Source organism: Pochonia chlamydosporia (assembly GCF_001653235.2).
Source record: "Pochonia chlamydosporia 170 chromosome Unknown PCv3seq00015, whole genome shotgun sequence".
Classification (NCBI taxonomy): Eukaryota; Fungi; Ascomycota; class Sordariomycetes; order Hypocreales; family Clavicipitaceae; genus Pochonia; species Pochonia chlamydosporia.
In genome coordinates this window covers 199,555-222,901 of record NW_019154050.1, presented here as the reverse complement: position 1 = coordinate 222,901, position 23,347 = coordinate 199,555, and the positions used below count along the sequence as shown (strand labels likewise).

General features: G+C 50.6%; 6 protein-coding genes across 6 annotated transcripts; 3 read left to right on the top strand and 3 right to left on the bottom strand.

Annotated features, from left to right (window-relative positions):
* Nucleotides 1-994: 994 nt before the first annotated feature.
* On the bottom strand, nt 995-2,907 carry VFPPC_12127 (glycoside hydrolase, family 29; the record flags this gene model as incomplete). Its single annotated transcript, XM_018290111.1, has 4 exons — nt 995-1,957; nt 2,005-2,275; nt 2,321-2,795; nt 2,841-2,907. 4 exons carry the CDS (start codon nt 2,905-2,907, stop codon nt 995-997), a joined length of 1,776 nt encoding a protein of 591 aa, XP_018136057.1.
* A 1,635-nt stretch (nt 2,908-4,542) lies between these two features.
* VFPPC_17090 (hypothetical protein) lies at nt 4,543-5,855 on the top strand (the record flags this gene model as incomplete). Its single annotated transcript, XM_018294839.1, has 2 exons — nt 4,543-4,672; nt 5,485-5,855. The coding sequence occupies 2 exons, from the start codon at nt 4,543-4,545 to the stop codon at nt 5,853-5,855; spliced, it is 501 nt and encodes a 166-aa protein (XP_018136058.1).
* Nucleotides 5,856-7,284: 1,429 nt separating this feature from the next.
* On the top strand, nt 7,285-8,936 carry VFPPC_12130 (l-fucose permease; the record flags this gene model as incomplete). The annotated part of the gene is made up of 5 exons (XM_018290113.1): nt 7,285-7,520; nt 7,571-7,662; nt 7,727-7,852; nt 7,921-8,272; nt 8,336-8,936. 5 exons carry the CDS (start codon nt 7,285-7,287, stop codon nt 8,934-8,936), a joined length of 1,407 nt encoding a protein of 468 aa, XP_018136060.1.
* A 477-nt stretch (nt 8,937-9,413) lies between these two features.
* VFPPC_17091 (transposase-like protein) lies at nt 9,414-16,192 on the bottom strand (the record flags this gene model as incomplete). Its single annotated transcript, XM_018294840.2, has 5 exons — nt 9,414-9,724; nt 10,983-12,733; nt 12,787-12,943; nt 13,783-14,998; nt 15,056-16,192. 5 exons carry the CDS (start codon nt 16,190-16,192, stop codon nt 9,414-9,416), a joined length of 4,572 nt encoding a protein of 1,523 aa, XP_018136061.2.
* A 344-nt stretch (nt 16,193-16,536) lies between these two features.
* VFPPC_18516 (transposase) lies at nt 16,537-17,313 on the bottom strand (the record flags this gene model as incomplete). Its single annotated transcript, XM_022430113.1, has 1 exon — nt 16,537-17,313. One exon carries the CDS (start codon nt 17,311-17,313, stop codon nt 16,537-16,539), a length of 777 nt encoding a protein of 258 aa, XP_022284972.1.
* A 4,028-nt stretch (nt 17,314-21,341) lies between these two features.
* VFPPC_12520 (serine carboxypeptidase) lies at nt 21,342-22,891 on the top strand (the record flags this gene model as incomplete). Its single annotated transcript, XM_018290364.1, has 2 exons — nt 21,342-21,639; nt 21,717-22,891. The coding sequence occupies 2 exons, from the start codon at nt 21,342-21,344 to the stop codon at nt 22,889-22,891; spliced, it is 1,473 nt and encodes a 490-aa protein (XP_018136063.1).
* Between the last annotated feature and the right edge of the window lie 456 nt (nt 22,892-23,347).

The following is a 23,347-nucleotide window of genomic DNA, read 5'->3' as shown; positions in this document are numbered from 1 at the left end:
TAGTTTTGCTAGCTTTCCTTTTGCAACCTATCTATCTAGCTTAGTTAGAATCAGTCTAGCAAGATAGCTTTTAGATAATAATGCTAACCCTAATCTAACCCTACTCCATAAGCAGCAAGGTAGTCTCTCTCCTCAACCAATCACTCAACGCCACCTTGACCCAATCATCCATCTGCTCCCTCCGTCCCTTTCTGGCCTGTCGCCTCTTCTTCTCCCATGCCAGCTTCTGGCGGTACATCTGGCCGCGTTGCTGTTTGTTTGGTCTCATAACCTGACCGTCGTAGAGGAAGACATTATGGAGCAGTTGCCATGTGTCACAGTGCCGTAATGTTACCGTTTCGGGTCCACAACCGGTTGCCCTTCCCAGATATGTGACAGGAGCATTAATGCTTCTCGGAATACATGCAGCCGCCGCATCCACCTTCGCACGCCAGCCTGCTTCCGCTGGTTTGTCTTCTTGTCAAATATTGACGCCCCCATAGAACGCAGAACTCTGCCCGGCCCGACCTCTAGCCAAGCGTTCTTGTCGTTCGTCGCAAACGAATGGCCCGCCCCAACTCTCGACGTACTGTCGACGATCCGCTTCATGTCTATTCCGGGGCCAATGCGATCCCACGTACCGCCGAGCAGCTGGTTGAGCAAATTGTCCGCTTGAACCATGACTGTGCAATGTCAATATGGCTCAATGTCATATGGGGTAATACAATATGCACCTCTTGACAATACAATGATATTGCGAGGGGGTCTATATTGCCAATATCATATTGTTTATATTATTAGCAACACTGACTGCACGACCGCTGATATCCCACCCATGGATGGCATGGATGTAGTGAGGAGTTTTATCAACTGCACGCAGAGGTACAACATCGCTACCGGATGTGAAAGTATGTGTAAATATTATATACAAACTAACGTATGCGAAACAGGAAGCTCGTGCCCAGTCTTGGTGCGAGTTCTAGAAGCTGCACACTACAGAAGTAAAAAGGCGCGCTTAGTACGTGATTTTGAAGGTCCAAGCATACTGGTCTGCATCGGAAATCTCCTGAGGTACATCCAGAAGGATGCTATTACCAGACGCGCTAGCGCTAACCATAGTGCCATTCTTGCGGCCACCCACAACGGTGACTTTATCGCCCTGCATCCAAGGGATCGGGTCGGTAATGTTGATGGATCCACTCGGTTTCGTGAGGCAGTGGATGTAGAATGCCTGATCAGTCTCGGTATACCGGAAGTTGCCAGATCCACCCTTGCCAAGAGGCCAGTACTTAGTACCGAAAATGCTTTCAGAGTGAGACTTAATCCATTTGCCGGCATCACGCAGGTTAGTCTGCATGATCTCCTTGATCGTACCATCTGGCTTAGGGCCTACGTTCAACAATAGGTTACCACCCTTGGATATGGCGTCGAGGAGCGTGTACACGATGGTGTTAGGGGTCATGTAAGCGGAGTCAGGCGTATCGGCTCTGTAGCCCCAAGAGTTGGGATCCATGGTGCGGCACACTTCCCACAGCTTAGGATCGAAGCTGAGGTTGGCTGTATTTTCGGGGGTGCCGTAATCGCCCGGGACTTTCTTGCCGCTCACGACGCCGCAGCGGTTATTCATGACGACCGGCTTATTCTCTCTGAAGGCCTTATTGAAGAAGTTGGCTGCGAACTGGTCTGCCATCGACAGGCTGGGGATATCACACCACATGAGTTCTGTGTCGTAGTCGTTGGCCAAGATGTTCATCTGGGGTAGCTGGATACCGGAAATGAAGCTATTGTTAACGAAGCCGGTGTACGGGACCTCTTTGTCAGTGTATGCGTTCTTCGGGGCACCCTGGTAGAAGTTGCCGGTGTGGACGCTTTCGAGTTCACCGTTTTGGGGGGACGCTGGGGTGAAAAACTCGGGGATGCTGAAGTATGTGCCGCGGTGGATCTCAGGATGATGTTGCTTGGCGGCCGCGAAGAGCTCCTAAAGGAGTGTTAGTAACGACAATGGCAAGGAAGTGGGGGACGTACGCCAAGGAGATCCCTCTTGGGGCCCAGCTTGGCTGAATTTCGGTTCGAAATACTCGAGGACATGTTGAATAGGGCGAATCCGTCGTGGTGCTTCGTGGTAGGTACGAAGTACTGAGCGCCAGTATCGCTGATCAGGTCCATCCAGGCCTTAGGGTCAAAGTTGGCGGCTGTAAAATTGGCGATGAAGTCATCGTAGACGACATTCCGACCATATGTCGCCAGATGGTGGTTATAGACATCCGAGTTTTTGGTCTCTTGTGCCCGCCAGTACCTATATTGTCAGTTGGGAAGAAGAATGTCAAGGCACGTAGCTTACCACTCATTCTTGTATGCCGGCACGGCATATACCCCCCAATGTATGAATATACCGAACTTGGCGTCACGATACCAATTCGGAGCTTCGTGGTTGCTCACAGAGGCGACGTTGGGCTGGTAATCCGGGATTCCATATGAAGCCGTAAAGCCAAAGGTAGTAGAGCCTTGGCAAGAGCCACCGTCGTCCCAGTGGGCGGTGGCATTGACCGGTCGGTCAATATGGACAACCTCGGTCTGTACACCGAGTTCCACAGTGGCGGAGTCGCCGGGTCGAAGCCGCATAATCTTGCCATGTCGGTGCGTTGTGAGGCCGTCGCCCTCAATGGTGACGGCAACGTATGGCTGAGAAACTACCCAGGTGGTACCGGTGTTGTTAACGGTAATGTCGAACATCTGCATCCTTCCGTTGCATTCCCCGGGCTGGCAGTCCGTCCATCTTGTGGAGGATTTAGCGGCGGTGATGCTTATCTTGTATGCTGTGAAGGTCAGTACTAATTCCCTGCAGTGGAAGGTTTACGTACGCTGGCAGGGTTCCGCGAGCGCAGTCAATGGCAGAAGGCCTGCTGCTGCGACAAATTGGAAGCGCATATTGTAGGTTAGAGGCTTCGACTAGTTCGTCCTGCTGCAGGTAAGGCTTTTCGAAACATCACTTCCTAGGGAGATATTTATATTTTTGTCACCTAGTGACAACGCCGATTCGTTGCGCTATCCGACGGTGGAAAACCCTTTAATGAACGACACGGGCGTCGATTACTTTAATAAGACATATACATGTTGATCCGTCGGATGTTGCTTGCGGGGAAGTGGGACGGCGCCGTCCCATGGGGGAAGTGGGTTGGCAGCGTCGTCCCATTGGGAAGTTGCCCTTTGTCGCGGGGGAGCCTTTTTTGTTCAGCGTCGTAATTGCTGCCCGCACTTTTGTTCTAAGTTGGCGGTTGTCACAGTTTGGCTCATATAGCGGCTTGGGTTTCGAGCTGGCGATGGAACACTGTGTCTTTTTGGCAAATTGCCGGAATGGTAGAAACCAAGCCCTAGCGTTCCGTCACCGCGGGCCCGGGGGGTGCTTTAGAGTAATGTACTGTACGACTTCCAAAACTTTCGTGCTTAGAAGTATGTTTTATTGCGGAATTGACCATCCAGCTTGCCCAGGAGCAGGAAAAGTTCGAGAGGTGAGTTGCATGATGAACTTCGAATTGCCCGTCGGTAAATTCTACCTCAAGCGTAGTATCCAGTTGGCCGTTCAAATCCGACAGACGGGCGGTTGCAGCTCGGTTCCCCTCTGTAGTCGAGCAAAAAAAGTTCCATTCAACTGAAGTATGTTTGGCGGGATGATAATCCAACTGCGACGAGGTATCAGTCGAGTTGAATTGGTTGATTACGCACCCTGGGTTGCGCGCATCTTTGGGGTCAATATCCGCGCTCTCTACACCAAGGAGTAGCACGACTATCTTTTCATGGTCGCTCGCTGATGCTGTTATGAGCAAGGACGACCATATATCACCTAGTTTTCCACCCGCTCCGGCTTCCAAGAACCTCTGTGTCGTTGCCTCCTGCCCATGTTCTGAGGCCCACAGCAGTCCATTCCCACTAAAACTCCGTCAGATTGTATCGGAAGTTTGGGGTCCATACTAGGCGGCCCCATTCCATCCCCGCAATCCACGTGCGCTCTAAATCTTAAATTAGGCCCTGACGATTAAAAAGTCGGGGCGTTTACGAAGACTCGGCTACGAGTACTTAACAATGGACTTCTAGCCAGTCCTGGCCGACTCAGCATACGCTTACGATTAACCATACAGAGCCGTAGGATCCTGTGGGGTCCCAAGCCTCAGCTGAGGCCGTCGAAATCGTCATGGGGCTGGTGCACACGAAGTTACGAAGTTTGGCTAGCTGGCGTACAGCGTAGAGCGATCGGCAAACGCATTTGCAACAGTCGGTTCATATTGTGCGCCAGCAACAGGTTCAAAGCGAGAGCAATTTCGGGCAACGTGATACTCATACCCAACCCTTAATTTGGTGTCCTGAACACCTTATTAACACACAAATAGCGGTCACTGCTACGGAATAGGCTAAGGCGCCACTGGGAACTGCTGGCGCTGGCGGGCCCTGGCCGTTCATGAATGACGTCATAATACCGAGCTGGTCATCCCATCCTTTTACTAGCGCAAATGTCCAACGCCTCGTCTTGGCAGGCCTGCATGTACCTAGAAGCTGCTGAATCCCGCCATGCTGTACCCCGCACTCCGCATCCCCACACCGCAAGGCTTCGGACTATTGCCGTTCTCAATCTTCACCAGTGCTTCGTACGACACGACAGGAGACGCGGAAGAGCAGACGTCCTGGTACTTACATGCAGGTAAGTTCCCCCATTGAAGCGCCAATGCGGTACGCCATCATGGCACGATCCTGGGATGTGTGTCGGAACCAATTATATTCTCGGTCCCACAAACCCAGTTTACACGACGAAAGCTCTGACCGCTGATGCTCGTAGTGCATTGGCTGCATGAGGGTGAGCGCCGCTCGAGAATAGAAGTGATCGGGCCGGAAGGGAAGCCGATTGCTAGTCACAAGCGTATTTCCCGACGCATAAAAGCTTTATTCCTAGCATAGCATCGGCGTTGGGTCGTATTCAATTGACTGGGCTTCGCAATATCTCAAGGTGCAGAATCCGCAACAACGCGTCAGGTGCGACGCTGCAAAAGTTGGAGGAGCTGTCGACGGCAATTCCTTCTTTCGGCGCTAGCCGTGTGGCCCACAGCTCCTGAGTAAATGTTCTCAGTTCACTTATTGATGATGCCCACACTCACATATCGGCTACAGCACTTTGGTGCTGGTGGAAGCATGTAAGAACTTTATCAAGTTACAAGCTAGATATCTTTGGATAGTGGATTTTTTGGTCCTTGTTTTTCTATATAACTAGATGGAACCTTTCTTCCTTTTTATAGCTGTCTTGCAGTTTAGTGAAAAGTAACTGCCGAGATTTTTCTTCTAGTTACATCCGATAGCCCCTCAATATAATTGCTTTTGTAGTCAAAATATTGAAGTTTCTTGTGTTATGAATCCTGTTGTTTAGTTACATTTTTATCCGAGAATTCCGTGTTGTTTCTTCTGTAATGACTGATAAGGTATTGTTTGATGTCCGTTGACAAACTTACATATAAAACATAGAAAACGTATTCACAGCATCGAAGAGTGGCCCTGTCATGGTCTGCAATATCATTGTCGTGCTTACCGAGGGCAGTAGCGACGCCAAGGTCGACTGTGATGAAAGGAAGAAGGCGATGAGCCAAGCCACCATCATGACCTTGTCGTCCCAACCGGTTTTACGAACGATTCCATACCGGCAAACGGTGCGGGACCCCGACAAAGCAGGATGTCAGCGCGAACGTCCCAGTGGTGACGGCGAAAACAGCAGGCCCACGGTCCGGGATATTGCTGTCCATGCTCGAGGAGGTTCATTTGACGGAGATAATGATTCGATTTCGCAGTGTTCCGGGAAGAAGCTTTCGGCCGCAGAGCCGGTATTCCGAGGCGGTTAAGCAGAACCCGAAATATCCAGACGCAAGTCGAGACGAAATCAGGTATGATTTGGCAATCTCCGGCATGGTCCCGTTGTTTCACTTCAACCCATTGGCTGGAGCACATCATGGGACGCAACAGGAAGGGAATTAAACAGCGACTGTAAAGCATCGAGACAGAGGCTGAGGGTTTCTGGGCAGATGTTGTGTGTGAACTGGCGTACAAAGATGGCTGCACTCGTACCAAAGCCAATAGATTCAGCCGAACCTTTTCTAACGTTGCTTCCTCATATTGAGAGGAACAAGCCAGCAAGGAGAAGCGAATGTGGGGAGAATTCGTGCCGTGGCGGGTAGTGCCACTGGCGTCAGGGTCTTTTCTTTCACCTCAGGTTGACAAGCTCCACCGATCCAGCCATCTCAGCTAGAAACATGGATGCCCGGACCGACATCAGTGGCCAAGCTCCAGGGAGCTATTGACGCCAACCACTCTCGCGCGAGTCATGGACCTGGCCACAAATGGCGTGCCTACGGGCACTGGGTGGGAACCTCCCACCAAAGCCCGGCCAAAGTTGGAGACCCCGATAGACACCACCGTTGTTTTCTGCAAAATCCAAGTTCAGCCGCGAAGGCATAAATCTGGAGTCAATTAATGAGGACAAAATTCTACCAGCACTGACATCACAAACAGCCACTACCAAACTTGACCTCTCTGGAGATTCGCACGACACATGTCCCATGTGTTGTATTTATCCTGGTACTCCTCTTCGCGCTCCTTGTTAAGCCACTCGCAATATTCGCTTAACCCATCACCATCCTTTTCAAGAGCATTTTTGTCGCCGCATGTTCGTAAATGTCCAAGACCATGGTTTCATTCGCCTGTTTCGTTTAATCTGGGGCGACAATCTTCAGCGCCACATCACATCTATTACCCCAGCTTTCCCCGCTCGCACTAAGAGGGTTACGGCGAGACGAAAAGCGCAATCCATCCTGGAAATGCGGTTTCGAGAAGGCAGGCGGAACCATTCGAATTTATCCGACGGTCATTTGGAACTGAGCTGAGACAAGGCAGAAAAAGTTAACCACGCCATAGAAGGCCCAGAGGGTTGATAACTTCTGGCTCAGTCTACGGAAAGATATGGAGACCGTCTGCACAAGGGCGGGTGTGGAGGCCGTGGAGTTCTTCCCACCCCATACTACTTGGCCTAGACAGCTGTTTACTGTGAAGCGATTCCGTGCTGGCAATATTGTACGCAGTCCTGGGGGAATGCCCAAATGGACTATGCCTGAGCATAAATAGTTGGGTTCCCAGAAAACTACCTAAGCACTCAACCAGTGGAAAGGGTCCCACGTATTGCTGAACTAGAACTGCGGATCTTGTCATTAAGCGACAGCTCTTAATTCTGTCACTGTCCATCTCCTGCTGGATACTGAAGTCGTGCTCGTTGCAATTATGACTACCAAACCATCGTTCTGGAAGAGGCGGTCTCTTCGCGTCCGTGATGATAGCAGAACTAATGCTGCTGAGATGACCTTGCGTCAGTCTCTGGTCCCTATCTGCCTCGTCACGGTTCTCTTCTTTCTCTGGGGCTTTTCTTACGGATTGCTTGATACATTGAACAAGCACTTCCAGAATACCCTAGGAATTGACAAGTCGAGATCTGCTGGTCTTCAAGCAGCTTACTTTGGGTACGTTCATACTTGAGTTGGCGTTTCGCATAATAGTAATCGAGCTTCAGTGCCTACCCTCTAGCTTCCCTGGGCCATGCAGCTTGGATTCTGCGCCATTTTGGCTACCGTGCCGTATTCATCTGGGGACTCTGCCTGTATGGTGAGCAAATTCTGGTCCTGTTGATACGCTCTTGTAAAGGCTGGTTGTTTATCAAATCACGCAGGTGTTGGAGCATTGCTCACTATTCCTGCCATCAAGGCGCACAGCTTTGGAGGATTCTGCGCTTGCATTTTCATCATCGGCAATGGATTGGGGTCCCTGGAGACAGCCGCCAATCCCTATATCACCGGTAAGTCCCTACTTTACTTGAAGGTAGGGTTGGACATTTTTGCAACGGGCCTCTGACACCATTCGCAGTGTGCGGGCCTCCCAAATTTGCCGAAATTCGAATCAATATTTCGCAAGCTTTCAACGGCATTGGCTCCGTAGTTGCACCAGTCATGGGCTCATATGTCTTTTTCAAATTCAACGATGAAGATGCTCTCCGCAATGTGCAGTGGGTATACTTGGCTATTGCAGCTTTCGTCTTCATCTTGGCCACAATCTTTTTCTTTTCTGACATACCCGAAATTACCGACGCGGACATGGAATTTCAAGCCTCGGAAGCCAACGCCGCAGACAACAACTTGCCTTTCATAAAGCAATACAGACTGTTCCACGCTGCATTTGCTCAGTTCTGTTACACAGGCGCCCAAGTCGCCATCGCAAGGTAAGAGAATACACCGTTGAGGAACAGCATGTGAAGCATTGGTTGCTAAGCTGTAATGATTAGTTACTTCATCAACTATGTGACGGAGACACGACCGGGAACGAGCAATTCGCTGGGCTCACAGTTCCTGGCCGGTGCCCAAGGCGCATTTGCTGCTGGCCGATTTGCGGGTGTTGGTCTGATGCACTTTATCAAGCCCAGAGTAGTGTTCGGCGTGTACCTGACCCTCTGCATGGTCTTCCTCGCCCCGGCCATTACACAGGGCGGTAATGCCGGTGTGGCGTTGCTGTACGTGACCTTGTTCTTCGAGTCCATCTGCTTTCCAACCATTGTTGCTCTGGGTATGCGCGGGCTTGGCCGTCATACGAAGCGCGGATCAGGGTATATTATCGCAGGTGTTTTTGGCGGCGCGGCCGTGCCGCCGCTGATGGGTCGTGTAGCCGACATGCACTCAACTGGGTTATCCATGGTTGTGCCTCTTTGCTTCTTTATCGGTGCATGGACATATGCACTAGCAGTCAACTTTTGGCCGTGGTACAAGAATACCATTGACGCATATACCGTCACGGACGTTGGTATCGACCCGATGATTGACCATGCTGAGGATGTTGAGAAGCAGAAAGGCGTGGATGTGGACAAGGTGGTTGTGTCCACTCAGGAGTGAGGTCATGGTGTCGGAGGGTGAGATGCTGATGGTGCAAATTGGAAGTCCTAGATCCTATGTCCTACAGTTTGGTAATTTAACTATTATGAAGTTACTAACTAACCAATACTTTATTCGAAACCTTTCAATGTACTATCTTGGTTGTACTCCTTCAGGGGGCCGGTGAATACATGTTGTTAATAACGTTCATCTGTGTGAGGCCGGATAGTCGGCAGGATCCGCCGCTTCGTTTAGTCTCGTTGTGAGTTGTTACTCGAGGCCAAAAGGCGTCGCATAAACATTCACCAACACTGGGAGTGTTTAAGCCTCCTCCTCCCCACTGCATGTGTCTCACGCTGGACAGGAATCCACATCATCAGTTGTGATGACACTTGGACCGCCGCTGCCTTACAGCCATGTGTTCTCTGTGTAAACGCCCGCTGTATTGAACATCTCTAAACCCCTGCGTGCATTTCTATCCGCCCTCAAGTCATACCCTTATATCCAAGCCCCGTCGACCTGGTACACACTCCCACTCACGAACGTGCTCTCCGAGCCCAGCAGGAACACAATAACATTTGCCGTCTCGTCCGCCGTACCTTGTCTCTTAAATGCAGAAGGATCATCGAACGGCGCGTCTTTGGCTCTACCTACAAAATCCCAATTCTTTTGCATGAGCGGCGTGTAGATGGCGCCGGGGGCGACAGAGTTGACGCGGATTTCACGATCGCCGTTTTCGAGGGCCGCCGCTTTGGTGAGACCGACCATGCCGTGTTTGCTGGCGTCGTAGGCGGCGTGTTTCGCGAAACCTACAGCTTAGTTAGCGAGGTCTATCTAGTAAATGGATTTTTTTTTTGTTTGGGGGGGGGGGGGGGGGGTGGTGGACATAGCCGACTCGCTGGAGACCGACGAGAGGTATGGAAGACAATATTAGGTACAGTGGTATCATAGCGTCTGTGTCACTTTCCCCTAGCCGTGTTCTGGAGGGATCCCAGTATGTCGGTGCAGACTCGGAGGCTGAAAATAAAATGCACATAGCGCAGTCTGATTAATATCTACCGGCAAGTAGTCATGTTCAAGGTGTGGCATATATGCCGTTAACCTGAACTTGGGAAGTCATCGAAGGTGTGACGAATCAAGTGGCACTTAGCCGTGACGACGGTATACGCGACGGCTTTTCAGTGCTATCTGGTGATGATGACCCCTGCTGCTGGGCGGACAGCCGTTTGCTGCCAGAATTCTTCACTCGGATGTTGCACATAAAGTCAATCGGCCAAGTATTTATTCTCATACCTGTGGCGGCCCAGGCAACAAATAATTATGCTTTGGGTGTAACAGCCAGCTTTCCCTGGAGTCTTATGTCGCGACTGGACGCCCCAACGGCAACGCCAAACTCTCCGGCAGGGACAACCCACTCCTGCGCACCTGTGTCCCAATAGCTCAAATCGCGGCGGCGAAGCTTGAAAGTGGCGCTACCGCTCTGGCCAGAAGCTAGCGGCAGCTTGGTGAAGCCGCGCAACTGGCGAGGGGTCCATTGGGTGCATCAGATGGGAGAGAAATGTAGAGCTGAGCCCAGCGCTGCTCTCAAATCAAACAAATCAAATCCGGGGTCATATTTGTTTGTTTGATAGAATTCTTAGCTATATTTGCTTGTTTGGTATATTTGATCAAGTATTTCAAATCCATGGCTAATCACTACTACCGTCACCCAAGCCTGTATCCTGCACCCCTTGACACCAACCCCCAGATCCCAACTTCACGGCACCACGCCTAGTCCAGTTTTTAAGGCACTGAAGCGCCTCTAGTGTCGTTGGGCTCATCGAAAGCCTCTGTGATGTCAACGACAACTTAGCGAGGCTAAATGACCTCTCGCAGTCAGTTGCCATCGCCGGTATTGCAAAAACGTCGAGTGCTAGCTGGCTGAGCATGGGAATGAGCCTTGATGTGCTACCCACCAGTTCACGGGATCATCTGTGTCCTGCGGCTCCATCCGCAGGTATTGGTCAAGCTCACTACCTGTAGCTGTCGCCTTGCTCGTTCTGCTCTTCACCCACTGCCGAAACTCACTCTCTTCATACCGCTTTTCAACTGTTGATAGCGCCGTTGCGCCTCGCGGGGTTGGTTGCTGACACACCCCTGGTGGTGTGGACCGACGGTACCAACGGTCAAAATACCTAGATAACCCCGTTTTGGCGTCTCGCACCCACACAAGCTGCTCTTCCGTCGCCCAATTTATCTCAAGATACCTAATACCAAGTCCTGGGTGTAGGATGATCGCTGCAGAGAACAGCGGAGATTCTCCCAGCTTACCGTAATATTCATTCAGCTTTTGCCATGCATTTGTAATACACAGCCGAAGATAGTGGCGGTGATCATCTCCAATGTCTTCCGCCTTAGATACACTCGCTGGCTTACCTGGCTTAGCATACTCGTCAGAAGCATGTTCCGGTAACAATCTCTCCTGTGGCTGCTGCGAAGGCAGATTAACCTCGCAGTCGCTTAGGCGAGCAGGACGTTGGCGAGCGCGGTTTGGACGCCCATGAGGATATTCCACCGTTTTCCTTGCATCCTGCTGGACTATGTCCTCTGTGATGTTATTATAGAATAGTTTCCAGTCCTCCAGGTGTTCTAAGAGATATTCCATGCAAGTTATTACCTCCCATAGACGTCCATGGCCATCCCCTCTGCCCCATCCTTGTGTCCGCATGGTCTGCAGATAAAGTGGTTCAAGGATATGCTTAACCTCTCCTAGTAAACGCCAGTCATCGGCATTTAAGACATCATCCTGTGGTAAATTACCTTCTACGTCAGGGTGGACCATAAACGCCCTGAGATCGCCCTGCTTGACCAGTGCTCGGGAGATCATAAGGTAAGTGGAATTCCATCTTGTGTTGTTATCCATGACCACCTCAAGCTCTGCCGTTGACTCAAAAGCGAGCTGAAAGCCCTGCATTTCATCATTTTCATGCGCGACACGCTTGAAAAGCTCGCTTCGCTGTGGGGACGACCTAATAAATTTCACCACATTGTGAAGTTTGCCGACAGGTCCTTTCTTCCTCCAATGACGTAAGTCTTCTTCTTGGCGGCTAAGAAGGTTATGGACCTGCGACTCGGCCTCAAATGCCTCAAAATCCTCCCCATATAGGAATGCTCGCGCGACCAGGTTCAAAACATGACCGTAGCAGCGCATGCGCCTAGCACGAACATCTGTCGGCCTCAAGTCTGGGTCAAGACTTTGGTAAAAGTGTTGGAGGCACGTATCATTAGTTGTGGCGTTATCAGAGACAACGGTTCCGACCTGGTCCTCTATTTCCCACTCCCTAACAACTTCAAGAAGAGTCACAGCCAAGTTTCCGCCGCTGTGATACCCCAGCTGACGGCGCAGGGCAAGCAAACGCGTCTGATGGCACCCTTGGCGATCGAGAAAGTGGCCTGTGATAGCCATAATAGCATAGCGGTTAGGGGATGTCCATAGATCAAATCCTAAGTGGATCTTCGTGAGAGCATCACGGAGCTCTTGTCTAATTATGCTCTTCCTGGAATTGTAAACATCATTTAGATGACGGCTCATCGAGTGTCGACTCCATGGCACCTGACCAGCGACGTGAGGATCAAGCTGCCAGACAAGCTGCTCAAAGAACGGATCCGTGAAGACAGAGAAGGGCAAATCAGCATTGACGATCAGACCTACGCTGAGTTCCCGTACTATGTTGACCTTGGCTTTCGGCACAATGCTGTAGTGTAAACGAGGCCGCTTACATCGATCAGACTCGCCAGTCGACGGGTCGCTGCCAGCATTAGGGCTGCCTTCGAAGACCCTATGTGTTCTTTGCATGTTAGCTACTATTCAAAAAGGCAGTGACAGACATACTTGCGAAGGTGATCAGCAGCGGATGTAGTAGCACTCGCAGCAAAGAATACTGCCTGGCCCTTGTCATCGCAAAGACGGCAAACCCAGTGCGCATTCAGCGGGCCGTTGTTGGCATCGAGTTCGACAACAAATAACCCATGATTCTTAATGGCAATGACTATGCGGGCCAGTGTATTCAAAAGCCCCGCCTCGCCTCAGCCTGACCCTTAGGCTAGGCTAGGCTGAGTAAACACTTAAAACGAAATAGAGCATCACAACCTGGACATGTGATTAAATTGATTTCAGAACCTAGTAGAGGCATTACTTGTTTACCTTTTTCAACATTGTCTAGTACGATATATCCAGTGTAAAGCGTAATATATCCCAAAAACAAAACTTCGGACTTAAACGGAGGCTGGGTAAAACCCCTGCAAAATTAAGCGAGGCTGGGCTGATGAATACACTGATGCGGGCCGAACCACTTTGCTACGGGGGCCGTCGAAGGGGGGCCGTGTGGCTAAGTCGCTGTCAAGCCACGAGTTCACTGGCGTGATTACTTGGCGCACAATAATTGAGCCTTATTTGTACCGCATTGAAAACAAGCTTCGATTTAATACACTGCCCTGATGGGCCGCTTCGCCAACTAGCTACCCCACGAGACTCATTCCTAGCCAATACAGTCCAGAATTGTACAAGCATTTACCGGGATGCCTACTGCGGATCGAGTCACAAACGTACGTTGATACAATCCTCACACTCTGTCTCATGGCCCAAATTTGTTGCGGCGGACAAGGCTCGAAACCACTACACCCATCCACATTTGGGCCAAGTCGAGTGGATGTGCTACATATCAGACCTCTACTCGGTGGATGTGCATCATTTCCAAGTTGAGTGGAGTGGATGTACACATGTATGTACAAATGCATTTTGGAGACTGTTCACCGGATCACGCCTATTCGGCCTCACTTTCACATTTTGTTACTAACTCGTCCCCCGCCTGCTGCGGTGCCCAATCACCTTCCTCGCTGGCGCTGTCCTCGCCGTCCAATAGCCACTTGGACTGGGCAAGTGCCAGTTCATTGTCGCTCAGAGTCGCGTAAACTCCATCCAGTTGAGTCTCAACATGCGAGTGAAGCAATGGATCCAGGTTCTTGATGAGGCCTGCACGATACCAAGAACGTAAAACCTGACAGATTCCGATAATCTCAGCATCCAGGTCTGTACGCAATGCCGAGACCATTTTGCCAGCTGCTGAAAATAGCCTCTCACATTCCGCTGACATTGGCTGAATCGTCAGGAAGTCCAGGGCCATCCTGGATAACCTCGGATATCTGCCTTTCTTCGTAATCCAGTAACCGATTGGATCACGAACATTGCTGTCACCTGCCTCACGATCCATCTGCCACGCCTGGTACTCGTCACCCATTATAGTGCTTGCGTGGGCTGGTGTTGAGCTTGGCAGACGACTGTTCTTCTCGAACGGGTTGAAAAACCGAGACCGCTTTGCTGGTGGCTCGTCGTCACTCCTGCTGCTGGTAGTCCTAACTTCAAGGTGGGCGTAGTCGGACAACCAGACATCAGCAACCATCTCTTTTGCTTTTTTCACCCAACCAGGTTTATGTGACCACGTCTCATCAAACCAGTCCCAGCGATAAGCCGGATGGAGTGCCATGGCTGTATAGTATATCGGCGTCTCATCCAGCCGTTGGTAATACTCATCCATCTTATCCCAAGCAAGGTTGATTCCAATGCGCAAGTACTCTGCATCGGGAAAACCAGCAGCAAGCTCTTTATACTCTTCCAGAGTGTTAAGAAGCAGCTCGTACCCAAGCACCACGTCCCATACATTGCCGTAGGAACCGGTCCAACCCTGCTTGCGCTTACGGATGTGCCCGTCGCCCTCCAGCGTCTTCACAACAGTTTCGAAGACCGTCAGTATAGCCTCCAAATGGTAGAGGACCTCCCAGTCTTTGTCCGTGAGCTGATTCTCGTCACGGAGGATGCGTGGCTTTTTTGCCAACTTGGCTTGCGTTACTTCACCAGTCTTTTTAGACCGATTTTCATCTTCCCACTGGGCCTTGTACCTGATCAATAGTAGTTCGATCGATGTTTTTAACCGCAGGGCCCTACGGATCATGTAGAGTTGCGACAGCCAGCGCGTGTCGTTGTCGACGATTAACTTGAGCGATTTCTTCGATCGAAGTTTGAGGGTAGTGGCGCGATCAATTTCTTCCTGTTTGATGTGTCAACTTAGTACAATGTGAACAGGATTTGATGCGAAGCCGCCTACTCTCTGGACCTCTTTGAATAAGTAGAGTAGCCGATGGGTAAGGCGCACATCGACAACTATATTATGTAACTTGCCAACAGGCCCTTTTTTACGCCATCGAGCGTATTCATCATCAGATAAAGCTTCTGCACCTGATAATTGCTGCTCGAACGCGTCGGAGTTTTTGCCAAACAAGAGCGCCTTGGCTGACAGGTTAATTGTGTGGCCCATACAACGTCCTCGGCGTAGCCGGCCATTGAATCCTAGCTCAGCACCGATAACATCCATTGCCGTATCATTGTTTTCGGCGTTGTCCAGGGTGAAATAGCCAATCTTCTCTCGACGCACACCAAGAGCATTTAGGACATCGAGAACCTCTCCGCCAATGGTTGAGCCGAAGTGGCGATGAGCCTCTGGAACCCCAATTATGATTTTGCATGGCCGATCCTGCTCATCTCTAAAAAAGCAGGCAATCCCGTACAGGGCGAGCTTATTTCGAGACGTCCAGCCATCAAATGATATATGGAGTAGTCCGGAGGAGTTCCTCAGCACTTCTACAACCCTCTGCTTGTGGCGGTTATATTCTTGAATAATCTTGTATCGAATGGCACTGCCGCTCAGGTTGGCACACTGAATCGAAACTGACGGATTCAAATAGTCGAAGATTTCTCGGAGGACGGGGTTCTCGACGAAGGAGAAGGATTGGTTGCTACTCACGATTAATTCCACTAGCATCCTCTGGAAGTGCTGTTTATCAAACCGTGAGATGAAACAATTCGCGATAGTCTGTTCCCTAGGCTTATCAACGTTCAGTTTCAAAGCAGAGGCAATAGTCGGCTGCTTCGGTTCTAGTGCGCCATCTGACTTCAGCTGTGCTGTGCTCCTCTTCTCCCGTGCTGGCGCTGGTATTTTGTGCTCACGCCACAGATGATTTGCGGCGTTCTGAAGGCCTGACGACGCAAAACTTGCGATACTAGGCCGATTTAGTTGGATGCAGCGCTTGCAGATCCATTTCCGTGTGCCATGCCGTTGAATATCGTAGCCAAAGTCCCAAACCCAGGAGCTAGTATCACGTGCGCGTTCTGACCAAGTCCAGCCTTTGAAATGGCGAAACAGACGGTCTTCGAGCAGCTTCTGCTGCTCTGACTGGACTGGCATATCGAATGGCATAACTACATCGTAGAAAGAAAATTGTAAAATAAACAGCAGGAGATTCGAGGAATCTCTTGCCCCATGCCGAGAATGTAAGATGAATTGTGGAGTGATCGGCGTTGTTGGCCAGGGTCTTTAAGTGTCTCGATTTAAGATCAATTTCCGTGCAAAAATATACCATGCCGACTGCTGAAAATACCGGGTCGGAGAGTATCCTCGTACCTACCCTAAATACACCTAAATACATCAATTACATCCATTTCAAGCACGAATGTAATGGATATTATGTAATCTGAGCGCTGAGGAGATGGATTTAATAGAGATGGGCCATTTATATGTGGTCCACGTGGCTATCCAGTGTAGTGGGTTCGAGCCTTGGCGGCGGATGACACTGAAGCGGCTGGCACCCTACGAGAGCCTCGACGTTGACGTTTCGGGGCAGGTTCCGGAGCCTCATCTTCGCTGATGATCTCCCATTCGGATCGGGTCCTCCGTACGCTGAGCTGCCTCCTGCGGCCAGCCTGTCGTACGCCAGTCTGTTTGCCTGGTCCGAGGGCAGCCTTCTTTCGTGTAACCTTGCTCTCTTTAATAGTCTTGCCTGTTGCTGCCAGGCCGTCACGGCTTTGACTGGCTGGCCGATTAATTACCATACTCTCCGGGACAGGTTGCGTGGCATTCTTCGGCCGCCCTCGAAGGCTTGTTGCAACCTTGGGATCGAGTATTCTGCGGTAGGGGTTGCGTGAAGTCGGCTCCCTCAAATGCCACCGAGGATGAACGTCCCATTTCGTTAAGAATGTTCCTGCTTCCAACTTATTATAAATTGTATGACTACAAGGTATCCCCAGCTGCCAGGAGACGGTACAGTCCTCGTTGCATTTTCCGATCGGTTCTGGCCAAGGGCAGGACCTGCTTGGTATTGACTTGACCGCATGGCGGTGTTCTCTGGCGAGAAGACTAAGCCCCGGCTGGGACATCACCATGCGAAGCTCCCCTAGATATTCTGAGCCCGGCCCGGAGTACGCCCGTGCGGTCAGCACTTCGTCTTGCGAGCAGTTATCAAGGAAATCCTGCTGCTGATCAGCCAACATGCCCTCGATCGCTTCGACAAGTCCGTATAAATTGCTCATGCCGTTGAGCAGATAACTCTTGACATTGTTGTTGCTCGCCTCCGTGCCAGAAGTCACCCGAACCCCGAAATTGCGGTACTTCTTGATAAAGCAATGTGCCCATTGCGCACTTACAGGCAAGTAAGTATTGTAAAGGTACATCAGAATTATCTGCTGGTCATTGGACTCATCGCATAAACGCGCCCAGGCCTTCTCATAATCATCTTTAGTCTGTGCGAAGACCACGAACTTCCATAATTCAAGGACTCCGCGATAGTTGTGTGGCACAGGTGAGGTGTGGTCAGTCCGCAACGGCGGGCTGCCGTCTTTCCCTACAGCTCGGACAGCTTCCATATCTCTCGAGGTTAGTGCCGCCTGTGACCGTTCACTGTCGGAACTGTTATGTCCACAGCCGTCAACCTCCTCCTCTGCGTCCTTCCACCCGTTTGGCATTGAGAAGAACGTTTGAGTTGACATGGTGGATGCAAATTTGCTGTTGGCTGCCGGGGAACTGGCTATCCAATGCAGCCTTCATCTGCTTATCATAGTCCGTGATGATCACGTCCGGTGACTGGATTTCATGCTCCACAATTAGCTGTCTGAGTCCCTCAGCGAGGAATTGGAAACCTTCCCGTCTCTCATTATCGATCAATCCGAAAGCGGCGTTGTAGATAGACTTGAGACAGGTCTGCCCCGTCACCTGGAAGAGGGGCAGCTTGAAACGATTCGTATTGTACGTGTTATCAAAGCTCATGATTTCGGGAAATCGTTTCCACATGCGAAGACAGTATGGAAAGGTCCATATAAGGCCAACAAGGCGGTCAGGCTCTGCGTCTGACCATTTGACAATATATGGGATGCTTCTCTCATCGAAGAGCTTAATCAAGGCGGCTGTTGGGCTCAACCCGTCAAGCTTCTCGCGGCGCAAGAGCGCCCTAGCGTTATAGATGTCCTTACGCGTATAGACGGTGCCGGGGTGTTTTTCTTTAACAACGCCACGTATATCGCGGGCCCGTATGCCGACTCGCCGGCTAATAGCTTCAACCGTTGCCTTGACAGAGTCGCTTAGCCTCCGGTGAATTGGATGAGCTGAGAGACTTATACTCTGTCCATGATTGTGTTTACTGTGCTGAAGGTCGGCAAACTCCCGCAGAGTCCACATATAATTGTTCTCTTCTAACGCTTCCCCCACAACCTTCCACTTGCAACCGCATTTCCGAGAGCGTTTCTGGCGAAGCCCTGCCCCTCTGGATGGGCGCGGCTGGCCATACCGATCACACTCAAATACGTACCGGGTTTTCCGTACACTACTACCCGAGCCGTTCCGTCTGACCACTCCAAATCCGTTTTCCTTTGCAAAGTTGTTGACTTGGGACTGGAGAGCCTGTATTGATGAAGTGAGGGGACCAGGAATCGGCGGGTTGAGAATGGTGTTAGACTGACTTTGAGTACTAGAGCCTGTGTCTGAGTTGTCGTCACGTTCTTGATGTTCCTGTCGGTCTCGCCTTTGTATCAATGAGGGTGATGCACTTGGGTTCTCACAAGTAGCCCTCCGCAGATCAGATGTCCGACGATGCCTAGCCAAAGCGTTTGCCAATGAGGAGTCAAGCTTTGCTTGCTCGCGTGCGAGGTCTAGAGCAGACCGAAAGAGGGCTTTGGGTGTTATGTAAGTATTGGCTTCCTCCAATTGGACTTGCTGGCGCATACGCTCTCTGTCCAGCTTATCTGGACAGGGAATCGTTGTTGTGCAGCAGCGCCGAGTACCCTTGCCGCGGAAGCAGTCGTCCAAGAATATTTGGGATTGTCTCAATTCTAAATAAGGCTCATCGATACCGCGGTTGCCATGAGGCTTGGGAAGGCTGCTGAAGAAGTTATCTGGCCATGTCGCAAAAATATTATACAAGGCATTATCGTCTCCAGCGCCGTAGTGAAGTTCGGGGTCGAATGGTGTGGGCTCCCACCTTTGGCCCTCAGGGACCGACTGGGCAGCTGTGCTGTCGTTTCACCCAGCACAGGTGAATAAAGCTATGGTTTCCTGAGAGCTCATTGTAACATGCACGATATATTGTTTGATAAAATGAAAGGGTTTGTGGCATTTTGGTCTAATTACATTGGAATATTCCGGCAGCAATGCGGTACTGCTTGCCACTTGCTGGAATGGCGTCGTCTGCCAAATTAGGAATACCAGCCACACGGCCCCCGTACGAAAGGCCCCGTACCAAAGTGGTTCGGCCCGCATAGTCATTGCCTTAGCCAAAGGGATTCATGTCATTTATCTCTGTTAGAAAGATATCCCAGCCTATTGATTAAATTACAGGTGGTTAGTCAGCTTTTCAAACTTCTGTATCTATGATTTTATGGCATCTAGCAATTACACCAAATCAGCTTTCTTCAATCAGCAGTGGCAGCCTTATCCGACAGGATGCGCCTGCCGTCGGACCAGCACTTCGGCACTATTCACAAGAATCGAAGCATACTAGTAGTGATGGAGCGGACGACATGGCGTAAATTGCTGATGGCAGCCAACATGAGGTTCGATATCTGTGACCGCCCGGCCAATTACGCGGATTTGCGTGCACACCAGGATGAAATGAGAGCAACCCCCTGCACTCCCGGATAAAACTCAACGCCGTTGGATATGAAGTACGGGGCCAATCCTTCCATTTCATCGAGTCCATACTGCGGTTCGAATCGAGCTACCATTGCGGTGTCGTACGATGTTTGTCTATGCTCGTATCGTTGGCAGTCCGTGCCCTGTGACTGCGCCAATAGCTTCCGGTGAATGACTGCCGAGCATCACAGGCAGCAGGGGTCCCCCGATGATCTGATCTGGGGGTCGTACGTTCCGCACAATTTAACCACCACCGTTCGTCAGGTGGCCAAGTTGAGGACAGAGGCTTTTTCAGCAGCAAACATACTGGACTTTGCATTGACAGAACGTGCCAGAGATCACAACAATTAGCTGAGGGCATTGATATAAGCTGATTCTGCTAGGACGTATACCTTCCCAGCTTCGAAAGAAATGGATAACGGACTCGTTTGGCAAAGGCTGCATACGGCCCCGACAGACTTGATAAAGGTGCATCACACGAGCACAAACGATGTATGCTGAACGAAGCTGGAATTTGTTGGCTCAGCCAGGGTGGTCATCGATAAGTATATCGATTTGTATCGTCGATCAATATCGTATCGACCGATATCGATATCGATATCAATATCGATTACAATATATCCGAAATTGGAGCAACCCTAATAGGGTAATTTTATTTGTAAATCGAAATTTCGGACTCTAAAAATAGGACATGGCTTGTTGCGGAGGCAACAGGCTGGCAATTCCTTTGTATTGTCTTGCACAGTTTATACTGTGTAGTGAACCGATGTCGATGTAACTCCAGCAACGACATAGCACAATCGGTACCTTATTTTTGGGAATAATTTTGATCTCCCACAGTGAGTGACCGTACATTCTAACTGTGCATCCATATCGACGATATCGACGATATCGCCCGTCGATATCGATATCGTATCGTATCGTATCGATCATATCGATGACCATCCTGGGCTCAGCCAGTCAAAGGGGGGGGCCATTCCAGTGGGAGCCAGGATGCTCTTGTCGGGTGCGGTATTGGGAAGAGCCGGGCAGGTGGCAGAGCCGAGGGATATTTTTGCCGCAGCATAGCCGAGAGGAGCCTAGCGCTTCCGCAAACAAAATACGAGGCCAAGAAGCTACGAAGTAACCTTACCGTATGGATACTGGCAAAAACGGCGTCATTGTAAAACGAATAGGTTTGTGGGAAATGGCCCAGTGTATTCATTGTTCCTCTTCTGTTGTGTCGCATAAATACGGAGGTATTCCTGAGCTTTTCTAAGGAATCTTCTTCCCTCGCAAGCGATCATTTAGCCCAACATCTCGACCTTGCTCGTGCTCTTACACCCTCACCAGCTGGGGTCATATCAGCTCGCTACCTCTGCCCTTCTTTCTCTGCCCCTTCGTCGTTTGACGCCTTACAGGGCATTAGACAATCGATGATCTTGAAAAGAAAAAAAAAATGCGGATTTCCGACTTAGCTTTCCTTTTCGGCGCCAAATTGGTGGCCTCGGTCGGGGGCAGCTCTGCGTCCGGAGCCGGTCTCCTGGCTGCATACAACGGTAACGTCAGCACGATCCAAGACAGCGGAAAGCCTGCGGCTGTAGCTTCGTACCTCCAGCGCACAAATCCAAGCGGGGAGCCCCGGAATTGCCAACCGAAAGCAAAAACGGCGGACCCTTCCTCGCTGGGTGTCGACAATGTTAAGCAGTTCAGTGGCTATCTTGATGACAAGGCGCAGGACAAGCACCTATTTTATTGTGAGTTACTTCAGCGCACTAAACTGGAACAATGATCGCAGTAGCAGATTTTCATAATAACTAACCGTCCTGGACAGGGTTCTTCGAGTCTCGTAACGATCCCGCCAAGGACCCCGTGATCCTATGGATCGAGGGAGGCCCCGGGTGTTCCTCCATGCTCGGCCTCTTCCAGCAGCTGGGTCCAGCTAGGATTAATGGGAAGCTCAAGCCGGTTCCTAATCCTTTCTCCTGGAATAGCCGCGCGTCTATAATTTTCCTCGACTCACCAGTGAATGCCGGATTCTCGCGCAGCCGCCAGCGAGTGAATTCTACGGAGGCAGCTGCAAAGGATGTCTACAAGGCTATGCAAGTTTTCTTCCAGCAATTCCCGGAGTACGCCAGGCAAGACTTCCATGTGGCTGGGAGTTCGTACTCGGGTCATTATGTCCCTGCCATCGCTGCCGAGATGCTTTCCCATGAAGACCGAAACATGAACCTCAAGAGCGCTATCATTGGAGATGGAATAACCGATGCCTTAGTTCAATTTCAATCTTATCGGCCCATGGCCTGTGGCGAGGGTGGTATTGCAGCAGTCGTTAACGAGACCGTCTGCCAGGCTATGAAAGAGGTGGAGCCAAAATGTCGAGACCAGATCCAGTCATGCTACGACACTGCTGATGCAACTACTTGTTCGCATGCGCTCGACGTCTGTAATAATGCCCTCATTTCTCCTGTGGCGGATAATGGGGTCAATATATATAACTTACGCGAGCAATGCAGTGGCAACTTCACAAACTTCTGCAGCAAGAGTGTGCCACCCATTACGAGCTGGCTCAACCAGAGGGACGTAATGAAAACGTTAGGTGTCGAGGGAGTCGATCGCTGGGAAGTTTGCAGTGCATCCATTTTTTCCGATTTCCTGGGGACAGGTGACTGGGTGAAGCCCCTCCAGCAACAGGTCTCCAAGGCCCTAGAGAAGATTCCGGTACTTGTGTTTGCTGGCGACGGGGATTTCATCTGCAACTGGCTCGGCAACCGGGCCTGGACCGAGGCACTCGAGTGGCCAGGTCGCGATGCCTTCAGCATGGCCCAGACTCAACGCATTCGTGTTACCTCAGGCACGAACAGCGGCGACTACGGCGAGATCAAGGCAGCGGACAACTTCGCCTTTGCTCGCATCTTTGACGCTGGCCATTTTGCGATCCTGGACCAGCCCGAAGCCACACTCGATCTTGTCAACCGATGGATGGCCGGTGAGTGGACGCAGCGCTGACCAGGAATACACCGTTTAAGGCAATTGATACGGGCCGCGTCGCAATAATGCTTTTTGGTAACGTCTCAAACGTCGATAGTTGATCTGAGGCGGGCGCAGACAGAGAAATGTACCACGATAGCGAAAATGAGTTGGAACTTTAGATTGACCTCAGTACAGTGATTTAAAATATGACAGATGGTTAGATTTGGGAACGGGTACAGCTGTCACGTTATGAGACTCATTGTTAACTAAGCTCTTTTACAAAATTGTTATTCTTGTTGTTCGAGCTGCAGACTCTGTTTGCAGCTCTCCTTTTAATATCAAAACACTTCCTTTCGTCCGAAGCAAATAATTGCTTTTCCCGGCTATTCTCAGTTCTCATAGCCGACGCCATGACAACCAGCATTTACACCAAGTTTGCTTGTTCTATCAACAGAGTCAGTTTTATCCGACAACAGCAGTGGCTCATCCCTA